Source organism: Etheostoma spectabile, chromosome 16 (assembly GCF_008692095.1).
Source record: "Etheostoma spectabile isolate EspeVRDwgs_2016 chromosome 16, UIUC_Espe_1.0, whole genome shotgun sequence".
In the NCBI taxonomy this organism is placed as follows: Eukaryota; Metazoa; Chordata; class Actinopteri; order Perciformes; family Percidae; genus Etheostoma; species Etheostoma spectabile.
Genome location: NC_045748.1, coordinates 4,073,590 through 4,098,066, shown reverse-complemented (window position 1 = coordinate 4,098,066; position 24,477 = coordinate 4,073,590). Strand labels below are relative to the sequence as shown.

The following is a 24,477-nucleotide window of genomic DNA, read 5'->3' as shown; positions in this document are numbered from 1 at the left end:
GGTTACTTATAACTGTTGTGAGGGTTTTCCAGGCCAGACGCCTAGATGTATTTGGACCTCCCAACACCATGATCACTGGGATAAAGCTGGCTCACCTAATGGGACTCATCTTAGAAGATTGACCTCTAATAACCGGTGATTAAGTGGATCTTTTAGGAAACTGAAAAGATTGCCATCAAAAGACAGAGGCATTACATAAAACATCTGCCTTTTTTTTTTTCTGTGGCAATATCAAGGATTATGCAAACTGCACCTCTTTCAAAACGTGACTTAATGCTTTCTTATACTATCCGTAATGCTGCTTGAATACTCCAACAATCTATGAGAACAAATGCACATGGTTAACTTTTTCTACAGCAATAATGAAAGCAATACATGTATAGTGTATACTGTATGGGTGGTGTTAGATCAGGTATTCTAAGGTGTTTACCACTAAACTGTGATCTAGTTGTAACTTTGATGCTTTTATCTAGTGGGACTGTGTGCATGCGTGACTGTCCCATTGTTGTTCTATGAATGTGCCTTCTAAACATCATTTTTTCCAATAATGTGTTATACAGCGTGGCTTTTCTTTTTAAAACAGCTTTGCTGGCCACCATTTTAATTGTTTCACTCCATCTTTGAAACAACGGTTACTTTTTTTTTTTTCTCTTTCTCATGTTTCGGTTACAATCAGTCCGGACTTTTAGTATTCTATGCCTCAGATCATGTCAGAGTATCTTGTTATGCAATACGGTGATAATGCTTCTCTTGAATGTCATTAAGGTGGAGTTGGTTACCAAATAATAAAGGAATCTTCCAAGTCTGTCATATATATAAATGTATGGAAATAAATGTTTCTTATAAATTCATTGAAAGACTGGATGTTGTCAATCACTAAATAATGACTTTTTTTTCCCTTAACCCTCCTGTTTTCCTCGGGTCAAATTTGACCCCTGTAAAAAATGTGAAATATGGGCTCCTTTTTAATCAAATAACCACCAAAAAACTGATTGGATTCCATACATCGCTCTTTGAAAATACAATTGATCACTTTCATTCCTGACTAAACTCATCTGTATGTTCCTCTGATCTTAACTATAACTCAAAATAATTCATAATTTCTGCTTTTTTTTAACTCTAATATTAGGTACATTTCTATATAAATGAAGGTTATTGACCATGAATTCCTAAAAAGAAGTGTAAAACTAGTGGTAGTAAGGTGGTGTTAGTGAAAACTAAAATAAAAAAGTCTGAATTTGTGAGTTTTTGACTCAGGAGGACAACACAAGGGTTAAGATACACATTTTTATGAATCAAAGCACATGAGGAAATAAGCCATGTGTACCTGGTTAAGTCTGTAGTGAAGTTAATACATTTTAATTAAACACTATCTGAATATGGCACGTCCCCTCGGATATTTCTCAACCAGTCACAGACATGTCCAAATGATGTGAGGTCCAGTTCTGTGAAACATTAACTGCTGTTGCAACAAACAAACAGATTCAATCTTTTCTGGCTATGCACTGAAAGAAATCTTTGAACGAATGCCTAAATCGACTGGAATTTTACCGAAAGCCAAAGCCGTGACCTCGTTCCGAGTCCAGCTGGCTCAGAGGCGGTTCCTGCAGAGAAAGCGTCGTTAGCACGCACAGTTTCATGCCAGCCTGTCGCCACCACTCAGCTTGGAGCTGAAGGTGACATCATCACAGCATCTGAGAAGAGGCTGCTCTTCATCCTCCAGTCCAGGGACTCACAGGCGCATGCACAAATGGAACGTTTTGCCAGTTCTGTAAATGATTTATCTGCACTGCAGGGAGCCGGGGGGGGGGGGGGGGTTTCTTGTGAGGTCGTAAGATCATTGGAAGTCCGGCAAATAAAAGAATTCAGGAGTAAGTCATGCACGGTAATTCTCAGAAAGGAAAATAATAATAGGAAAAGGGTGTTATGTGGGGGGGGGGGGGGATCTCTTGCACATCACGATTTGATTCTAAACAGATTAGTATTTCAATGCTTGATTTTTAAATATATACATCTGAGTTTGCTAATCATATACAGTATGTATATATATATATACACACATATTACACACACACAAGGGTTATATGTCACAGACAAGTTAATGAAATGCTTAAGCCTTAAAGATGCTTGTGAAAGTCAGCTCCTCTCGCAGTAGTCTTCCATGTCAGAGTCTCAGTCATGTTTAAAGTGGAGACTAACTTCTTACAACTGAAACATGAGGTGGTCACAGTAGATGAAAAGCCTTTATGTGTTTTGCCTTATTTTATGTAGGTCTTATAGATCATGAATGTGTGATATATATATATAATATATAATAATATTACACACACACACATACATAATACAAAAGTATATATATATATATATATATATTCAATTTATTTATTTATTTTTCCTTTTGGTCATTTTTGTGTTTTTCTCCACTCTTCCCTAAACTCTAAGTTGTTGTCCATTATCCCGTCCTCTTTTCTGATTTGTACTTGTCTGGACAGTAACTTTTAAATAAAAATCAACACATTTATTAAAAAGGAATAGAAAAAAGTATGCATCATCATGGAATCATTCTTAAAAGAATCGCAATGCATCTAAGAATCAATTATTTTACCACCCCTAGTGTTCTGTGTAATCAGTTTCTTTACGATGATTAAGTGACAGAGAAAATACAGACCAGTGATGTCGCCTGTGGTGAGTTTAAACGTGCCCCCCCCCTTTAACTTAACTTTAAATGGGGTCAACAGAACTCTGGCCAGGTCTAAGTCACGTGACTTCTGCAGTCTTCAAAACAACAAAATCATTAGGTCATGTAGAGGCTCCGTCTACACTGAAAGCCTCATATGCCAGGAATATGTTTCCTATTCCTTTGCAACCAGCCAGTTTTGAATAAGTTCCCCGATAAACACTTCACAAAAAAGCAGGCATAGGTTATTGGTGATGTTAACGTGTTCTCCAAGTCGTGTGCGTACGTTTAGCACACACCCCTCACTGGAACTAATGCGGTAGCTGGGAGTGTGTGCACTTTCTAAGGTTGAAGGTAATCCTTTATTTAGACACAAGGCTCACAATTGACACCACTTATTCTAACTTTGGAAGTCTCGCTCTGCCCACAGAGACATTCACACAATTACAAACACACGCATCATTTGTCAAACATCTAAACAGTTAAGCTTCCATTGGTCCGATGTTTGATCTCCGTTAAGGCCAAAGACTTGACACCGAGTCATCCGTCTGATCCGGATTCACCCCTGTGTCAGAGTTAGGCTGTCTAGAATGACTGTTGTTCTTGGGTCTCACTGTGATAGCTTATCATGTGCTGCGGGGGGGGCAAAATAGTCAGTTATCCATAAAAACAATTAATACTACATTGTATGCCTAATGTGGCTAAAACAAACCCTAGGGGCGGCAATGTTTATTACACACTACAACATGAAAGTACTGAGTGAAATCTCCATTTTCTACTATGTTACTGCAGTAGAGATCAGAATCACATTAACCCAAGTTACCAAACAGAAGTGCCATAATGCCCAAGCAGCAACACCAGTTAGCAGCTGGCTAGCTATGAAGGGTTAAAATCGTGTTAGACTAAGACTACATTTACATGTAACCGTCTATTTTCATTAAACATTTCAACTTCTCCGGTTTCACAAATAACATTGTGCACAGGTGTAAGTTTTCACATAACAGGTGTTCGTCTACCCGTGTATATACTGTATGCCGCCAAGAGCATGCCACACCTGTAGGTGGCAGTGTAACGAGAAGATCAAGCCCACATTAGCCAATCAGAATAGCGACACAAATTAATCACTTCCTTTGGTTTTTCTTCCTCACTTCCTCATCTCCGTTGGTCTCAGTTTACATGCAAACGTGCAAGCGCAGAAATCTCCACTTTGGCCAGAGTTTTTAGAAAGACTCGTTTTCAGAGGTGAATTCTCCGTTTGCGTGTAAACGAAGGGAACAAATGAAGGGAAACGCCATGTACGTGTAAACAGGGCCTCAAAGACAGGGTTAGGGTAGTCTCGCATTGCCAGAAAGACCACAGCGCTGGAGTATGGTTATCTCCGGTTATCTGTTCTGGGATGAGAGAACAGAAAACTCTCTGGGTTGTTTGTATTTTTTTTAAAGCCCAGATGCAGCATTGACACCCCTGCAAAGTAGAAAGTAGAGATAGTGGAATGGGAGGGACATTGTGAAGGTCAGGATTTATCCCAGCACTGTACATCCGGTGAGATAGACTAAGGTAAGGGTAACAACATTCTAGCCTCTAAACTATCAAATGCCAATGTGGAAACTGGGACCATGTCGAACGGGTCACACAAAGCTCATAGCTTTTTCTCATAGCCTTTTGCCTCAGACGACAGCATTTTTCAGTGAAAACCCTATGAGCTCAGCATCAGCAGACAGACAGTTAACATGGAGAAAACTGGTTCCCTCAGGAGTTAGAAGAGACCAAAACAGTTAAAAGAGAGTGAGTAGTGGACTTACATTCATCAGGTGGCTGGAAACACAACTCCAACAGAATGCTAATGCTGCTCCATGACTACTGCATGTGTAAAAGCCAATGGTTGGTAACAACTTGACCCTATCAATTTAAAGTTGATATTATGTCAACGCTGAGCTTACAACTTGCTAATGCTTAGCGTAGCGCAGATGACTACCTGGCAAGTGATTGGTGGGGTGGGGGGGGGGTGGACTGGTATTTAAACTGCTGGGGCAATCTGGGAAAGTTGAAAGCAGGTGAGCTGGATGGAGGAGCACGTCATGTGGTGAAACTGGAGGGAAAGGGGTTATCAGAGGGCGGGAGGGCATGGCCCCGGGCTGAAATAACAAGGCAGGTAGCGACATGGAAAACCAGTGTCACACTCAATCTCACGATAGGGTGCACCGTTTTGCTAGTGTATGATCTGGAGGGATTTTGATTATATCATGTACCAAAATGCTGATCAAGGGAAAATCTTGAGCAGGTGAAAAGAGAATAGATCATTACCAAGGCATCATCTGGGCAACCATGGATGTCCATAGCAAAATGAATGGTAATTTGTCAGGAGGTTATCAGAGGGTTGCTCTTGCTACAGAGCAGCAGATTGTTGCCTGGTGGTAGACAGTCCCACACTGTGATCCCCTAGTCCAAGTTGGACCGCCAAGCGTGACATTCTCTTCAAGTCGAGTCTGCTGTCTCCTCTTACAGAAGCCGACCATTCAGACCGGCCCGCAACATTTCACTCGAACTTTGACCCAGGGAGATTGAATGACGTCAGTGTCCATGTCTCACATGTCTGTCTGTGTTCATTTGTACTTGTCTGATTCATCCCAGTTTCTGTGTCAAATCAAACAGCTTTTTATTCCTGGAATAGAAAAATGTCAGTGTCCATTAATAGCGTAAAAGGATTTACCTATCTTTTGTATTGTGACTGCTCCATCACTGCTCTCATTGGCTTCTAATTTCACGGATATGGGCCAAAAGGTATGCTGTGGGAAATATTAAAATGTGGTTTAAAGTTTGACTGTAACTGGTTCTGGTTAATCAGAAATATGATCTTAGTAGTTTTATAAAAGGTCCATGGTTGTGGTTTGGGTGTGCCACACAGGCAGGCTATTTATAGAGCATACCAGTCCTTATTCCTGTTCCATGCTGTGGGGTCATTCAGTGACCTTCAATGGAGACTGCCGAGTGCGCTGACTGAGCTGCACGGCCATGAAGGGAGGAACAAGGGTTAAACCGGAGCAGACCGGAGCTATATATTTTTTTTTTTTTTTTAACCCTATGCTGAAACTAATTGCCATTCAGGTGCATCATGCCAAAATGAATGACTTCTAATGGTCCCTTTTCAAAAGCTATTTCATTTGTATTATTTCAAAGTAACCTTTCAGAAATGTAATCTCTATTTTATCTTCAGTCAAAGGCTTTTTTTTTAAACCTGTAATTGATCTTTGGAGTTGTTTGTGCTACACAATGCGATACACTGGGATATACACAAACCTGTGTCATTTTGTTGTGGATCAGAAAGCAAATTAGAAGCTTTTCTGGATCTGTGCCCTCCTGGGACACCCCCCACCAGTAATAGCATTGCTGGCTGTCCCACAAGACACTGCAGTTGTGTGTTTGTGTGTGTGTGTGTGTGTGTGTGTGTGTGTGTGTGTGTCTGTGTGTGTGTGTGTGTGTCAGTACAGGATGTATACGTATGGGAAATGTGAGTGAAAAGAGAGAGTGTGAGAGCTAGAGGAAGACAGGCAGAGAGAGTAAAAGTGCACACAGCTGCATGTATAATGCAAACAAACCAGGAGGAGGTTCAGGTTGAGGCTTTCTTAAAGAGATCAGGTTATAAAATATTTATAATAATCACGTTGTTGTCCTTTATACAGATTCTGATGTCACTGTGTCCCGTGATGCAGTGGGTATGTGGAAGTTTGAACTCTATGCATGTTTCTATTAATCAATCAACAGTTTTACCTGCATTTATTTTCAAAAAAGAATCATACCACTTCTGCCAATATCCTGTGGTGAAATACAATCGGCCATTTGGAGCTCAAATCCAGCTGACATCTACACGATTAATACCAGTACAGATAGTACAGGCAATTTCTTGAATCTTTCAGAATGACCTGAGTGGTACCGACATGAGTGACAGAAATATGAAATGAAAAAAATATTATTAACAATGCAGAACAATAACAAAACAATGTTTTAAAAAAATCTTCATGTAAATAATTAAAATGTGAAAATCGGTACATGGTCGATTTCAACTGAAATCAGTTTTATCTTCTCTCAGAATGACACCGTACTCACAATTTACATGGGGGGGGGGTAATTAAAAGACACACAATCTACAGTTGACAACAATAAAAAAAATTGTGTAAATTACACAAAGTTAATCTCATTGCAATTTCTGGTTTTGCATGTTTTAGCTGAATCAGTACATACTGCATATATTATATTATATCATATTTCCAGCCATGTCCCAAAGCAACACTATTAAATCCCGTCTGAGCTGGGTAATGTACACTTTTATTTGTGTTGAATCCGTTTCCTCTGGCAGCTGTGAGTAGGGCCCAACTGTTTGTTAGTGCATTCAAGGTTGTCACCTTTGGGAGTCAGCGGTCGTACTGTGTGTCAACAATTAATCGCGCAATATTTATTAAAGGTCAAAACTTGTCAAACCATTCTAAAATAAAGTATTGTGGTGCTGCAGACTCTTCTTGGCCTAAATATCATATCTACAGACTAAAGAAAAAATCTTTCTTTGGTAAAGATCCTCGTAAAAAAAAAAAAAAAGTCACACTTCAATCATTTTTTTCTTTCATATTTTTCAATAAAAATGAGAATAATGACACCAAAATGATAATTCCCTCCAATATTGTGAATCATAGCGCAGACGAGACAACTGGCTAATTTCAATTCTTTTCAAACTTTTGTTTTACAAGCTGGACAACAGGTCCGTTCCGTGGTTGTGTCTTGTGCTGTTGTTTACCTTTGTAATTTCCGGCTTTCCCTATGGTCTCCGCGGTAAACGTCACAACGCTCTGTGGGTAATTCTTTTTGGTTAAGTCTGCATCGATGCAGACTCACAGAGAGGTCTCTTTAAGTGCGTACTCAAACCCTCCCACCATTTAAAATGTCGACATTGGGAACACCCTGAGTCATTATAAATTTAGCGAGAACGTGTCCCAAAGTCTGTGAGTCCGGACTTTAGGATTGGGCCACTGTGTTTTGTACGGAAGAGGTTTTTTGCATTTCAAAAATCTATTAAAGTTTTAAGTTTAAAGTCTGAATTCGGAGTTCAATCTCACAATTCTGGCTTTACACCTAGAACTCAAATACGTTTTTCACGTGGCCCTAATCCTCTTCCGTAGTATTGTTGTCTGCAAGTGCAAAGACAATAAAGTTGATTTAAAGGACTGGAAAAGCAATAAACCTATGACTATGAGCTATGTTGTTAAAAAAATGTGAATTACTCCTTTTCTGCAACCAAAAAGTGCTTTTTAGCATCAAGTGTGCTTGAATGGAGTTTTTCAAAAGACTTACCTGATGAAAACCAATTTAAGACATGATAGTGACAAGGCGATTAAATGTCGGCTATGATTGATTACCTTGCTAATGCCATTCTCCACAAGTTGATTGTAGCTGTAATGAAATGAATTGAAACCAATAGCTCTCTGGAAGAAAGAAAAACCTGAAACATCTGAAACACCTAAGCATGCTTCTGAAAAGGGTCAGCAGTGATGAAAATTGCAGTATCTGCAAGCTGTACTTATTAAGCTGAAACATGCATAAGCACCAGCGTGGTCTTTTACGATCGATGTGCTGCCGAGTTGTGCTGCCATTTTCACGGTGACATTAACATCCATTAGAAAAAAACATTGAGTTCAAGTCAGACTCAGTTTTCAGGTGTTAAGGTTCGACCTGGAAACGTTCCAGATGGTGAATCTTCACCCTTTGCTCCAAAATAAAAACAGGCTCTCCTGTGCTACAGTTATACTTCCTGTCTAAGGGCTCTGGGACTCTTCCGGGACCTCTGCAATGGTGCGGTAGTGCTGTGGCTGATTCTGAGCCAGGGGAGAGTCTGTTTGTGTAAACAGCGCCGGTCGACTCCTCAGCGGTAGTTTCAGCAGGAACCTCCGGGATGTCACCAGATCACCGTAGCCCTGGGCGTGGGAGAAGGCGTAGCCAGACCGGCGGGTGCTGATGCGCCTGGCAGGTGGACGGCGAGGTACAGGAGCTGGCAGTGCCTCCTTCCGCACCTTCTGTCTCACCTAGAGCGGAGAGAGGGACACGTCTTTACACTTCCTAATGTGGGACGGTTTATTGCTTATTCATTCAAATGCTTTGTCAGGGTCCACCTATCTCTATGATGTTTTACTGATATCTTTATAGTGATGACACACAAACTCCTTCCCTATCCATACTGTGACCTTAGAGGCTCTAGCTCTACCATGCTAGACAGCTGGCTTGCTAATTTGAAATACACAGTTCATGCAACTGTTTGTTAGCAACTCAAGTTACTGCGACTTCCTTACAGATGACACCAATAAAGGCCAGCATTTGAAATTGTAGGAATCTGACATAAACTCAGGTTTATAGTAGGTAGCTGCTGAATGTTTTAGTAATCTGATGCTAACTCTACGACAATGCTAACTGGGTTGCGTCTGTTCATAGCTTGTGTACAGCACACTAGCTTCCTTCTGTATAATCAGTTGATTTTATGTATTAAAACAAAGTTTACTTAACAAAAACATCACTTTCTGTAAACCGCCTCTAGTGCCTTATAATTCCAACATCACAATATTAGAAACATGTTAGAGTTTCAGTAATATACTAAACTAAGCAAACGTGACCGTGAGAGATATCTGTCGGTAAAAAATGCAGGTTGATCAATCCATGATAGTCATTCTTCTTTTTTGCTTTTGCTGCCTTGATCATGTATCCCTTTAATCTATTCAACCTATCAGAACGCCATATTGTAACATAAAGGTAGTTGTTACATTTGGGAAGGCAGAGTCTAAATATTGCCAAATAATAATATTTTATCTTTGAGAACAACGACTTTATTTCTAAAAGGTAAAAACAGGGTACATAAAAGACTTGCAGTAGTCTGTGTCATGTGATATCTCACCTTGTCGTTGATGGTGGGCCGAAGCTGAATGAAAGCGAAGCGGGAAGCCACCACAGGCAGGATACAGAGGAGGGACGTCAGGAATATGGTGAGCCACACGTTAGGCTGGTTCAGAGAGTTTCTTGCGGTGCCTGGAGTTCCAGAAGCATCAGACCCACAGTCAGAATCACGTAGTAAAAAGGTTTATTTTTATTTTATTTATTTTTTTAAACAAAAAAAACCCCTCTATAACATTTGTATATGGAGACTTGGGGCGCAGCAGGATTATTGCCAACCCAATTCTAGCCTATTTTCATATGACTGTTGGCCTGAAATAAAACATATCAACCTCTACATGTTGGGCTATGTCTGCTTTTGGAAGACTACAATTTGAAGATGTGGGCAGCAACAACCTGCCTCTATAAACGAGTTGAATCTACTCACCGATGAAGGGAAAAGAGGAGGTGAAGATGAGAAACATGCCGTTGCTGTACATGGTTAATGTGATGGCGAAGTAAGCGGCCAGGCTGCCCCATACAAAAAACTGGTTCACTGCTGTCCAGTAATAGGTGTCCAGACATAGCTGAAAATGTAAAAAAAACAACATTTTTTTTTCATATTGTGTCTTTTAAGGTTGGGTGATATATATACATATACATATATATATATATATATATATATATATATATACACATACATATATATATATATATATATATATATATATATATATGCACACACATATATATATACACACACACATATATATATATATATATATATATATATACACACATATACACATATATAAATATACATATATATATACATATACACACATATACACATATATATATATACATATACACACACATATATATATATATATATATATATACACACACATATATATATATATATACACACACACACACACACATATATATACTTATATATATACATACATATGTATTATATATATATATACACACATACATATATAAATATACATATATACATATAGAAAATCAACGTACTTCCATCACATTGATAAATAAAAAAAATCCTGTAACCTTAGCGTGCTGTGTTTCCTCACCTGTATGTTCATCACAATCAGCAGACAGGTCTGTGCCAATAAAGCAAAGGACTGATAGTCGGCCAAGTCTTTGCCGTCATCTCGGACCGTGTCGTGCATGGCGGCCCACGGGATGAAGAAGAGGATGAGGGAGCTGTAGCAGCTGTGCATCATACAGACCACAAAGGCTTTCTTGCTGAAGTACAGGTTCAGCTGGCCCGGAGTGTAGAGCTGAGGATACTGGAAACTCCAGCGGTCATTGACATCCTACGTAAACACATGATTAGAAAAAGTGGGTGGATGTGAAGTACTGATAAATTATATGATATCAAACAAAACTTACTGAAGTATTTATAACTAATGTTCTAATAATTTCCCCTTGGGTGCGTACCTGGTCAAAGATGCTCATGCCGAGGACAGGGAGAGCTGTGTAAACCATGTTGTACAAGGTGATGAACCACTCGTCATACACAGTCTAGAAAAGAGAACAGCAACACATACATTAAACATGTAAATACCCGCATTATAACTGATGATTTCAACGCTGACAGAGACATGTACGGACAAGTGCTGTAAGCTGTATGCTCAGGCCAATGTATTATTAAAGGAAGTTTAGTATGTGTTTACAGTTGCAGAATACTTTTAATAAATTTTTCTTATTTAGAGCTGTCCGTACTCCGAAGTAGACAGCTCATCTCTGCTGGAGATACAGGAGTAGTAGACTACTTATAAGTAGATAAGTAGTCAAAGCAGGATGCTGCTTTGAGTCCCAAGATGGCATAGTCCACTGTCTGTAAATGCTGTTATTTCTACATGTGAGGCACTGTTGAGACAATTATTGTAAAAATCGTTTGGATGAGTCCGAAAATAGCATCAAAGAGGCTCTAGCAAGTCCTAGGAAGAGTTGCTTTCGACAACTTTTGAACATGCAGATGTTCCATCAAAACAAATTCCTTTCAGAGGCTATTTTGCAGCAGCACTGTGGCTCTGTCCGGTGCTTAGCGCCGCCCATGACAATTGTGATTGGATTAAAAAAATGCCAATAAACCAGACCAAGTTTTTCTCCCATCCCTGAATGCTGTGTGGACTTGCCAGACCCTCTTCTGCAGCGCTGTGGGGCAAGGTCTAGCAAAGCAAGACTAATGCACACATTGCATCTTTAATGTGCATTGTAGTCACCTTTCCTTTTGTTTGTTATTTCTGATGTCTCACTCTGCATGTAACCCATTAAATGAAGTGTCACATAATTCCTCACCTGTGCAGAGAAGCCGCAGAAGAAGCCGTACCAGAAATGCACAAAGGTGAAGGTGAAGTTCTTGTAAAAAAAATATTGAAGGAACTTGCACATGCGTAGGTAGGACCAGCGGCCGTGCACCAGCAGGAGGCGCTGAAGGTAACGGAACTGGGCGAAGGAGTAGTCGCTGGAGAGAACGGCCTGCATGCCCTCCTGACCGCTGATCCCTACACCGATGTGAGCAGCTTAAGACAGAAACAAAAGAGAAACACAATTTGTAACAGTAAGTATTTTCTAGCGGTGTGGTTTAACTGCTAAAGCTCTGTACATTCTTGCAATGCGTGTCTGAGATGAATGAACTCACCCTTGATCATGCTGACATCGTTGGCCCCATCCCCAATGGCCAGAGTGACAGCCTGCTTGTACTTCTTGACCAGCTGAACCACCTGGGCCTTCTGCAGCGGGGTGACTCTGCAGCAAATCACTGTCTGACACATACATGCTGTCCTAAGCAGCTCCAGCTGCAGCTTCTTCTCCAGTCCAAAGGCCTGAGGATCAAAGGGAGGGAGGGGTTAGAGGAGCGCAATCAGGTCCTCTCCGCACTATTAGGAATGTAGTAAATTCTTCTTTTTAAAGCATATTTTCTGGGCTTTTCCGCCTTTAATTCACAGGTCGAATTTGAATCCTGGACCTCTGCGTCGAGGCATAAACCTCTGAGTAAATGTGCACCTGCTCTACCACTGAGCCAACCTGGCCACAAGAATGTAGTAAATTCTAGTGAAGAAATAATTAAAGGTCCAATATGTAATATATTTACTGTAATAAATCCAAAAGTGACCCCAATGCATTGTCATATATTAAGGAAACATGCTAAGTTAAAATACTATCTGTTCTGACAACACTGCTAATGCCATTAATTTCTTCTTTTGAAATTTCCGTTCCGTGACGGAATTACTGTTTGTGTTTTGGCCTGTGTGTTGTTATCAACAGCCCAATTCATCAACCAGAGGCCTGTACTACAAATCAAGATCAACATGACCTGGATATCTTTCACTTATCCGGCTTCATTAACCCTAACCACCGCGGTCCTGCATAGGCTGTGTCACAACTGTGGTTATCAACTAGTTCAATCAACCCTGGGTTTCCCAATCCAGAGGTGCACACGTTCACATAGAAAAGACACTGTTTGCATAGCGTGACCAATTGCAAACATCTACCAGATGTCCGCATATTTGACATGAGAAGAGCAAACTATAATTCTACATAAATGTGAAGAACAGACATGGTTTTACAGGCAAAATGCAATCCAGTCGCTGCTTCCTAAAGTCAGAGGACCTGGACTTTTTTTTAAATTAACATTATATGCAGTGGTGTAGTCTAATATGTTGTCGTGAGTATACTATACTCTATCTATTGGCCAGAATCTGCCATATCATAGTGGGGGGTCTGGGTGTTCTCCCCAGGGAAGTTTTGAGCATCAACAACTGCATTTCCTGTTTTCAGATACACCAATTTATGGTGGAAGTACCTTAATTCAGCCTATGTGATGAAGAGAAACAAAGATGACAATTGAAAACAAATCAAAGATTTAATGGAAAGTATGTTGTTGCGTGTCATTGGGCATTTTAAAGTGGGTTTGTGGAAATCCTGGAGCTTTCTTAGTGTAGTATCATGTAGACTACACCACTGAATGTATGGGTACATACTGTATACAAAATGGACAGAAATGGACCTGAAAAGGCCTTCTTACCAGACTGTGTCCATTTATTATTAGGCCATAATCTCCATCCACCTTCTCATCGTGCACTGTCTCGGTCTTCTGAAGCCAAAACAGGCCTGCGCGAGCCTTGATTACAGATGGCTCCTCTGCGGCTTCTGGACACATTTTCCTTCTTGCATTCCTAAAAACAGCAAGGCACGGGAAGAAACGATGCGTTTGGTTCGGCTCGGTTTACACCTATCGCCTTTTCTAGCCACTGGGGGACCATAGGCAGGCTGGGGGGAACTCATATTAATGTTAAAATAAAGTGAAATATTCATGCCATGGGACCTTCAACAGTACTGACTGCTCAATAGATTTTGACTGGTTGCAGGTTATAGAACAAGAATGACAGTATCACAGAGACAAAGGACTAGTTTGTGAGATGCAGGGTACAGTACTCTAAAAATAGGGGTACAAGGAGGAGGAAGAACAAAAACATTTTGATCTACTACGATAGAACATGTTTTCTTTCATCAAGAGACAATGACTGCGAAATGTGAAATTTGTTTTTGAGATAAAAAATGTACTTCTCCCTGAGAACTATGTTTTCAACATTGTGTTTTCTATTTTTTGGTGTATTGTTTACTGACTGCTTGATAGTGTATATCATTATGAACACTTTGTTTATGATTTGAGAGCAGTGTTTGATTTTGAAAACAGGCAAAACATTTTTCATTTTGCAAGAGCAGTCAGAGGTTTTGTAGATAGTGTGTGAAGATATTGTGTTTTGGCAATTCTTTGACATTTCCTTTTGAAATGTATTTGCTGTCCAATATAATGTTTTGGGATGAAAACAAATGCAAATGGCTTTGCATAGCAGTCACTGTACAAAAAATGAAGCATCAAATGCATGCACATGTCCCTGCTGTGGGAGTGGTGAAAGATTATTTTAGGACTATTTCATATCAGATTGTGTTGAATACTTTATCAGTATTTTTTGTTCTAGTTATTTTAAGTATGTTGATGTCGGAAAATCACCTACTAAATAACAGAGGATATTATGTGTCGTAGTTATTTGTTTGTGACTGACTTACTGTAGCTCCTCTTTGACCCCTTCAGCCGTATTGGCTGCCACAACAAAAATCTCCTTCATCTCCTCCCTCAGCATGTTGCACGAATAGCCGATGTTCTCCGCGGTCTCTGTTTCAAAACGATATTTACAACTACTGTGATTCAAATTAATCTGTAAAACGTGCCAAACATTCACTCTTTGCCTCGCTGGGTTCATATACAGCTAAGATAGGATGTTTAGATGGAGATTTGGTACCCAGGGTTCCCGACGCATTGAGATTAGCAGTCAGAATATCTGGTCACTTATTTCACATTATTTGGCTGCATTACTTCACCCATCTTAAATTGTGTCATTTGTTGGAACATACAAAATGTGAGACTCACCCTGTTTATCCCCGGTCAACACCCAGATTTTGATGTCAGCTTTAGCCAGTTGCTCAATGGTCTGTGGCACACCGTCCTGCAGCTTGTCCTCCACAGCTGTCGCTCCCAACAGCTAAAAACCACAAAGGATGGTAATGGGGTTTTTCCAATACGGTATGTTTAAAGCTTAAGTGCATAACTTTTTGATATTAAAGAACGTCCATTACATTCAAATAAGTTGTACAATGCTAATTTAGTCAATCAGCTCCACCTAACTCTCTCTGCATTTCTCAGTATGGCTATGTTCAGACACTGGTGTTGTCCGGAGACTTTGCCACGCAGAAGCTTGAGTGAAGACAATGAACTCTTCGGAAGAGTCTATCATGTTTTTTTAATCCTCCGTGTCCTCCTTGCATACTAGCAACTGCATGGAAGGGGGGGGGGGGGTGTTCACTATCATGTAAGGCCTGTATCATGTGCACACAGTTTTGTTGACACTACCTTGAATTCCTCATGGGGGGGAAACAGAAACTACACACTATAGCTTTTAAAGCAAAATGTTTAATTATTTCTGTGGTGTAAATGTAGAAACATAATGAATAAAAGACAACACAAAACAATGCTGGTGTAACAGTCACTTAAATGTGCATTTGATATTTTTCCGTTATTTTGAAGTTGTGTTTCATCATTTCTCAGTGACTCATTATTAAATTAATGTGTTATGGAGCAGTATATAAATTATATACTATTGTTCCCCAAATAAGCAAGCACCTAAACTACCAACCAATAACTGAACCAGCCAATTGTTGAGTCAATCAAACTATCTAGCAATGTCAACATGCGGACTAACCAGCAAGTCTTTCTCTATCTCTTCATAAAGTTCATCAAGTCTCTCCTCTCGGCCCTCCATGGCGGTGCTGGCCTGGTGGTGGCGCTGTCTCCACTCATCCATGTAGCTGTCATCCAAGTCCTTGTAGGCCAGGGCCAGTGTACGGAGGCCGTCGCCTGCATACTCCTATTTTCAGTTGGACGGTTCAGAGCAGTTCAATACAATAATCTTGCCCATTTCCGAAAGTGCATTTGTTTTATGTCGACACACAAATCAGAAAAATCCAACCGCATCACTCACGTTGAGGTGTCCAATGGTAACTTCCTTCAGTTTGTTACAGGATGGGTGCAGTCTCTCAAAGATGATGGTGTCTGCTCCTTTGCAGAATAGAGTCAACTTGCCTTCGGGGTTACGTACTGGAAATAATGGTGGAAGTCGCTTAGCGAGCACAGAGTCATGAGGTTTAAAACATAAACCTGTTGCTAGGATCCTTTTCATGACTGATTGAGTAAATTGAAATGAACATATTGGAAAGGATAATGCAAAGTTAATCATTTTGTGAATTCGCAAGGTCACTATTGAGCAGTTGACACAGAAATCTCAGTTAACGGAGCCTTCTTGAATGCACCAACAGGGATTTTTCACAATGGTAATTCTTTCACCACGAGTTTGTAAGTGGGATAAAAATCATGTAGGCAACACATTGTAAAGTGTGATGAATCAAACATCTTAATTCTCAAATATTGATTACTGCATCATATTTTGGCAACATGCAAAACCTTAAAAAAACAATCATTTTACCACTACTTTCTATTACCTATGACTGACATTCTCTTGCGCACATTATTGAAGTCGAGAACAGCCAGAAGTTCATAGGTGACTGTTCTGCCCATCTCCATGGCTGTGATGGTCTCTGGTGTACGTGAGCGGAACACAAACCCAAAGTTTCTCGCTGCGGTCACCAGAGCGCCCTCATCAGGAGACTGAGCCTGATAGTAGAGCTCCCCTGCCAGTAGATACAGATGACCAGAGAGGAAAGGAAGAAATTTCAACTGTAAAAAACAGGGTGCATTGCTGTCTGCCACTGGAGGGCACTTACGTCTTTCAAATCCGACATATGTGTGGTGGCTTTAATACTTTCTGAAAACACAATAACTTAAGAATTTAACGTCATACTGGAGTTGCTAAATGAAGAGTAAAAAAACAAGAGACAACTGTATAATTCATGACTGAGGATTTCACACAACGATGCACTGTAACCTACCACAGACAGAACACCAGCAATGTAGTTCTTTGGTTTTAAACCCTTGCAGCCACCTGCTATGTAGTAACAAAGCTTTTCATTAGAGGGCGCTCACCCTCTTTCTTTTCCTCAGGCATGACAGTGTGGCACAGAGCCAGCAAGCGGAAGAAGGCCTGAGCCTCCAGGTTTCCCTCCCTCACCGTCTCCAACAGACTGTGGTCGTGAAAGATGAACTTTGGATCAGCCAACTGGTTCCAGGAGAAGTCCACTCTCGCTGTCTTCTGCAGAGAGCAAGAAAAAAACAGACAAGGAAAAAACAAAGGAGTTGGACTAATACATACACCATATTAAAATAAAATACTATTGTGTATCAGTATTCTCCTCTCACCTCTGTTATTTCCACTCTTTGACCAGAAAAGTCAAACAGCTCCCCTGAATAACAGAGAAATACACTCCAAAATAAGTCATTCAGCCCATGCTGGTGGGTCCTATTAAATCTGTAAGTTTGTTTAGAAGCATAGCAGCTCACCGTAAGCTTTCCCATTGATGGAGCACTTGTTGAACGTCATGATGTTCTGTGTCAGGGTGCCGGTCTTGTCGCTGAAGATGTATTTGATCTGGCCCAGCTCCTCGTTGAGCGTGGTGGTCCTCGCCTGGGCAGGAGTGTCATTCTTGGAGTAATACATCTTCCTGTCCCAGCCTATGAAGAAGCTGTTCCCCAGACGGATGATCTCCACGCTGACATCGGCACACACAGGGAATGAGCGTGAGCCATGCAGGAACGCATGAAGAAAGAAAAACTCTGACTGTGAAGTCATGTTAACTTTGGTCGCTTTCTGATTTTGTTATCTTTCTCTGCTGGAACGTACCTGACGTAGAGAGAAATGGGCACCAACGTGTTGAGGATGATGACGTAGGACCAGAAGGAGAGGAAGGATGAAAGGGCGGCGTCAGCCCCTTGTTCGCGAGGGAGGAAGGCTGTGAACACTGAGCCCTCCCTCACCTCCCAGATTCCATTGCCAATGGCCAGAACGGTGCACATAGACGCCAGTAAACCAAAGATCTGACAGATTCAAAATATCACACATCTTGATATTAAAATTATATACAGTATATATATCGGTTGAAAAGCAATCTGCATTTCAAAAATGAAAGCTTTTATGGAGGTATGCATGTGCGAGCTCAAGGCTCATCATGTAATCAGAGACATTTATTGACTTGTACTGTATGAGGAACAATTAGGAAGAGGAACCACACTGATAAGTGCACTCCCAGTAGTGTTACTAATAGATTTTTTACTTTATGTTAACTATAGCCAATGTTAAAAGTGTCATTTCCAAGCTTAGAAACACATGAATAACTTTACATAATGATGTGTTTGACATACTTAGCGATGAATTTCACATAACAAATTACACACTCACATACAACACCAGGACATTCATCAGGTGATCAATGCTCGTCCGTTTGAACGTTGTCTTCCCACTGTTCTGCATCAGCTTGGTGTCAGGACCTGGTCAGAGTCGAACTTGTGTTAAGATACTCTAACAACCATGTAGAGAGTGGCACCTTTTTTAGCATTTGCAGGGACCGTTTTGAAAGGAAAATCCTGTTGAGTGCATTCCATTCTTGTAGTTTGTTATATTGTGATTTTACTTTTCTGAGTAGCCTACACATTTTTTCTCATCCTAACCTTACTTCAGTCACTTCCTAATAGGTGCACATAGACTTGTAAACGCAAGCCTGAGGCAGCATCTCTTTCACTAAACTTTACTCTCTTTTTGAAAAGAGAGGAAAGCAAAGTGTGATACATTAGCATTAGCAAACTCAAAAACCTCTCTTTCTGTTTCATTGGCCTTGTTTAGGTTCATTATTTTTTGCCTTCACTCAGTTGACCAGGCTGGCCTGCGTTTCTTACTTACTAATTTAACTGACAAGTAATTTCTTATCAGATAAAAGTTCAAGGTCCACCAACATTAGCTTATAACATGCTAACTGAATACAGCCGGGTTGGCCATTTGCCAAAGTGGTAGCAATTTAGCTAATGCTAGCTAGCTAACGTTAGTAGGCTACGTTATGGTTATATGGCCAAAGATATACCAGCTTGGAGCTAATTAAGTAGAGTCAATGATTCTACTTACTATTACTTGCCGTTATCTTTGCAAAATTGAATTAATTATTATTCACTGTAGCATTTTTACTGATGCCATTTATGATTTTGTTTTTGTCTGACTTGTTTTCAATAAAATATGTGATTTTTCCTACTGGAACTAGTCTATGGACGTGTGTAGCATTAGCGCCCTCTGCTGGGTCCCTGCAGACTTGAGCGGTGCACGCCGAACTCAGCTGTCCATTTGCGTTTTTGAACACACCACATTTTAAGCTATCATGATGCTAGCTGTTTCCAGAATATCCGTTTGGAGCAACTGCTTACCTCCGAAGATAACCAGACCAAAGCACCACTCAGTGTTCCTCAGAGTACATCCTCGGAGCAGCACCTTATCGTTGTCCAAAGAGTAGGTTTGTCCGTCCAGGGTCAGGGTACCTTTGAACTTGTCGAGACGGTTGTTGGGAGGCTCACATCGCACTTCGCCTGAGAGAGAGATGGAGGTTATGGTCAGTGCAAGAGTTATAAACTACAACCTGTATTCAAATGGAAAAAAATCTATGTAGTGATGAAGACAAACAGAACACTTGCCTCTCAATTATATTTTTGCACTCAAAGAGATGATGACTGGCACAGTGTTAGCCTAAGGCCTTTCTGAAAGGCAGAGGTAATAATACCACTTCATAGGCTATGGTGTGCACAAATGGCCTTATTTTCTGTAACTATGGGTTTAAAAAAAAGTTATGTATTTTATGAAAATGTTGTAAGCATTTTTACTAGCCATAACGAAGCCATTCATCATGGAAAGGGGTTATTTATCTTCACCATCAGGAATTTACAGAAAAAAATATGAATTGATTCTTACCTCTAGCTTAAATAACGTAACAACTCTAACACAAAAAGTAATAATTTCCAATTTTTAAACTTTGTCTATGAAAATAAGAAGGCTACACACCAGAGAAATTCCAATATGTTGACCGAAAACCCACTATAGATATTTTTCCCCCTTAAAAACAAACAAGCCATACTGCAGTACTAAAAATCGGGGTGTCTCTTTTGTTTTTTCTCTCAGCTTCTCACCATTGAAGCCAGCCAGTGCATCGATGCTGTCTCCCATTTCTCCAGTTACAGTCAGGGCCTGTTTCACCTTCAGATTGGTTTCACTGGGGGAGACCATGAGGGCATGAGACAGTGAGACACACACACACACACACACATACACACACACAGTTCTTCACACTTACCCATCTAATTCAGCCGTTTCCACGTAGACCAGGTTGAGAGGCTCACTGCTGGACAGCAACATAAGGTCTGCCTAAAAATAAAAGCATTAACTACACTAAGGATAACTGAAAGTATAGAAGATAATATGATGAGATAAACTTTACTGTTACTTGTGTGACGATTGACTCAGTTTAGCCGTTGTTAGCGCTGAAAGCATCAAAGTGTATAGAACAAGCAACATGCTAGGAAATGCCATATTGCACACAGTCAACACGTGCAGGCAAATATTAATTTGTCTTTATTCTCCATACTTACTGTGACAAACTGGTTATTCTCCAGTCTGATTATGTCCCCAACCTGAACATTCAACCATTTTTCATTTCTCAGTCTGCCAGAAGAATGTAAACATAAAGCATATCATGAAATCCACCACTACTACACCCTTTTAAAGCTCAACAATGCTTTACAGCTGTACACATGTATAATGTGAAGTTTGCATCTTAAATGACTCACTCTCCATCGATGAGGACCTTCACCTTGCGGTTATTCACTTGCTTGTCGCTTTTGTGCCTGTTCTACTCCGATGACACAGGATAAAGAGAAGACAGTTTCATAAATTCCATGTGTGAATCCTGTTCCTTATTTTCAGCCTTTCTGAAATCTTCCTTTAGTTATTTAACTGAAAGTGTTTCAAGCTAGTCGGCATAGATTGCTATAAGTTCAGCTTACTATGTCGTCGCTGGCGTCTTTGAGTGCTGTTATAGACAGCACAAAAATCAGAGGGATGGCCGTGGTGAACCAGGAGAGAGAGGAGATTTGTGGGATTCCCTGTTCTCACACACACACACACACACACACACACACACACACACACACACAGCATAAATACCCAAGTCCCTGCTATATTTGAGGATAAAAAAAGTCCTTAATGTAAACATGCAAAAAGACAGTCCATATACTGTCCATGTGTACATGCATCCCAGCACTACAGGAGGAAGGCTAAACAAAGAAAACCGTCTACCTGAAGGACCATGAGGAAGATGAAGTAGGCATTGGCGAGCCTCCGGAACTGCTCAAAGAGGTTAAGTGGCAGGAAGGTGAAAATGTTGTATTTGGAGGTCTTGATGGCGTTGTTCTGAAGTAGAGAAAAAGTGACACGGGAATGTGATGAAAGCAGATGACAGCTCCAGCGCTAGGATGTAAAAAAAAAAAAGTCTGTTTTTTGTAAAGACAGCACACAGCTGTTTGAAAACTGTCAGTTCCTATACTTACAGCATAGCGGTAGGACAGGTTAAAAGGTCTGTCATTTGCTCGAAAAAGTCGCTCCTCCTCTGTGAAAAAGTAAAAGAATCCAAGCAAGAGAGGGGTGAGGGCGTTGCAGCAGCAATGGGAGAAAAGTTTCGCTTTATTTTCTCAGTTACAATCAGAATCTGCTTTATTGGCCAGCTTTGTGCATACAACCGAGGAATTTCACTCACAGTACAACACTCACTTAACATATAGGAATAAAAACAGAAAGGACAGTAAGAATATAAATGTCAGAATCAATTTGAACTATTATTGATAAAACTGTTTGCCTTAAAAATTCCATGTTGTAGTGATTACTCTTACAGTATGCTTCTGAGGGGAAGAGCAGGCAGAGATTTCCAGCCTGACCAGACATCCACATTGACTCTTTATTATGATTATATACTTTGTATCCGCATTTTATTATGAAAGCTGTTGTAAGAGCGTTTCGATGGACATTTTCTGTACTATTTTTGTTTGTTTTTTGTACCTTGTTGTTCGCAAGTAAAAATGAACTTTAAAAGCTCTTCAGTGGTTCTGGTTGATAATTTATGTTTCATTACAATAAAAAAAAAAAAAAATACTGTTAAGTATACAGAATAACAATACTATAGAATTCAGAAATGTACAAAAAAAATATACAATAAAATAAAAATTGAAGAGAGGGAAGGAATGGTGCAATATCAGTGTGGTCTGAGATTTAAATATTAATATAGTTGAGCTTTTAGTATGTGAAAGTATCAGTGGCATTAGTCCACTGACTGTATGGTGCAAAGATGATGCATGAAGAAGAACAAGTCAGACATAAAGACAGACAGTAACATTTAATGTAGCATTGGTCCTCACCTTTCTTTTGCGCTTTCCCACACAACTGGCCAAAGTATGATGCTACCGATCCCATCTTTAGCACCGTTCTTCCATATTTCACACCTAGAGAAAAGCACGTGTGTACTAATCACAGAGGGACAAATATTTAGTGAAGCAAAGAGCCATTTCTTTGTAGTTAGACCCTACAGAGGGAACAACTCAAAGGAGAAACTGGGACTAAAGTGAGAGAGAGGAACAGACCTCGACCTAGACCTAGGTAGACCTTCTGTAATAGAGACCCTGGTTTGCTTAAACAAAATCGCAGAGATTTAAGACAATAAAACTTTTAAGTGAGAAAACATGTCAAAAGTCCTTCTTTGAGGTAATATCGGGCAACATCCTTTAGACTTTATCTGTGCTGCACAGCTGTAAAGACATCTAGCCGCTCCCTTCTCAACCCTTTGTACCATAGGGCAATCTATTGAAGATCATTCATAACCACAAAGATTAAGAAAGCAATATGACCGTGACCATTTGACTTGCTCAGAATCAGGCAAGAATAAAAAGACTTTGAACACACAACGAAACAGAAAATCTAGTTCTATATTACATGTTTGTGTTTTTCCTGCATGTTGGAAGAGCAGATCATTTCTAAAATGGAACCGGAAGAGAATGAGTGATTTCATAACTGTAACAATACTTAAAAATCCATGGCCGATCCTTTCCCTGAATGTATAGCTAAAAAAAACAACACCTGCCAGTTCCATGTATTCTTCTTCAAAATAAGTTGGGAAAACGTGAATATCCTCCACGTAAAAGAACAATAATAAATCCTCTTTGAGATAATGGAGACATATTTACCCTGCTTTGTGTTGTTGAGGAAACCAAAGCCAGCACCAAACCATGGTGCCAATGGTTTGGTCAGGCATGTTTTCCCACTCACTTTGTTGTCGTTTTCTCAACTATGAGAAACCGACAACTATGAAATCCAACAAGCTATTGTGACTCCGAAGTGACTGAGCCAGTAAGCTTGGAGTTTGATTAATCATGTACTTCAAATCTTTCTCACAATTCAAATGTGAGCCTCTTATTTGAACCTCTCCCACTAAAGTTCTGTACAGCCAGCATTTCCCCAATGTCCGCAACCAAAGGAAAATAATACCCACGTACCTTAAACAGAAAATGGGATTTCCTGTGCAAGTCCTGCACACACATAGATACAAGAACAGGGCCCAAAGGAAAAGAGAGGGTAAAAAAAAAAAACAACAAATTCCAATCCTCTCTTTGCTTCCGCCTCAGATGAAGTCAGTCCAGGCCCTGGTCCGTGCTCTGTTGGGACGCCCAGGCACCTGCCGAGCAGAAGGGTCAACCGGGGGCCTCCAACAGGATAAAAGACACAACGGATGGACGACAGGTGACGTGGTGCTGCAGTGAAAGAGGCGCTTAGAGTAGAGGTTTCAGGTTCATGCAGGAAGAGCTGGGATTCCCCCCCGCACCTAACGGCTCAGGGCTTGAGCAAACACTACAGCGATCTTTGGACCTGGATGGTGAGACGGGGCAGCAGTGGAGGGGCTGTAAAACAACAGTACAGGTGAATGGCTTCCAACGGCCAGGTATGTCAACACACCCTGCGCTGGGTGCGCATGCTCAGACTGCGGACTTATCTCACATTTTTAACGGCTCTTTTACTCCACTTCACCTTTTTTTTGGTGCCTCTTTTAGAGGTGCCAGAAGAGCAGCGCATTGGTCCTCATCACTGATATGCACTTCCAGGTGCTTTCAGAAATGGAATTTAATACCTGGGCTCGAACACAAAGCAACACTGTGTCGTCCAGGGGACCTCAACGTGACCCGCGTGCTAAATTAGTTATTGTGTGTGTGTGTGTGTGTGTGTGTGTGTCCGCAAGAACACATTCATGCGGTAAAAACAGATTTGCTTATTGTGTTTTAA

The 24,477-nt window shown here is 40.5% G+C and overlaps 1 protein-coding gene across 1 annotated transcript; it reads right to left on the bottom strand.

The window, feature by feature from the left end:
- Positions 1–6,711: 6,711 nt before the first annotated feature.
- LOC116704089 (phospholipid-transporting ATPase ID) lies at positions 6,712–24,004 on the bottom strand. The gene is made up of 28 exons (XM_032539311.1): positions 23,697–24,004; positions 22,566–22,649; positions 21,705–21,763; positions 21,454–21,567; positions 21,162–21,260; positions 20,946–21,007; positions 20,748–20,820; positions 20,453–20,523; positions 20,289–20,371; positions 19,536–19,694; positions 18,526–18,614; positions 17,971–18,164; positions 17,631–17,839; positions 17,490–17,533; positions 17,217–17,382; positions 16,676–16,864; positions 16,159–16,274; positions 15,880–16,044; positions 15,051–15,162; positions 14,690–14,795; positions 13,644–13,794; positions 12,258–12,441; positions 11,915–12,138; positions 11,051–11,134; positions 10,681–10,926; positions 10,029–10,167; positions 9,606–9,736; positions 6,712–8,745 (listed from the first exon to the last, which is right to left on the bottom strand). The coding sequence occupies exons 2-28, from the start codon at positions 22,618–22,620 to the stop codon at positions 8,479–8,481; spliced, it is 3,591 nt and encodes a 1,196-aa protein (XP_032395202.1). The 5' UTR covers positions 22,621–22,649; positions 23,697–24,004; the 3' UTR covers positions 6,712–8,478.
- Positions 24,005–24,477: the final 473 nt, after the last annotated feature.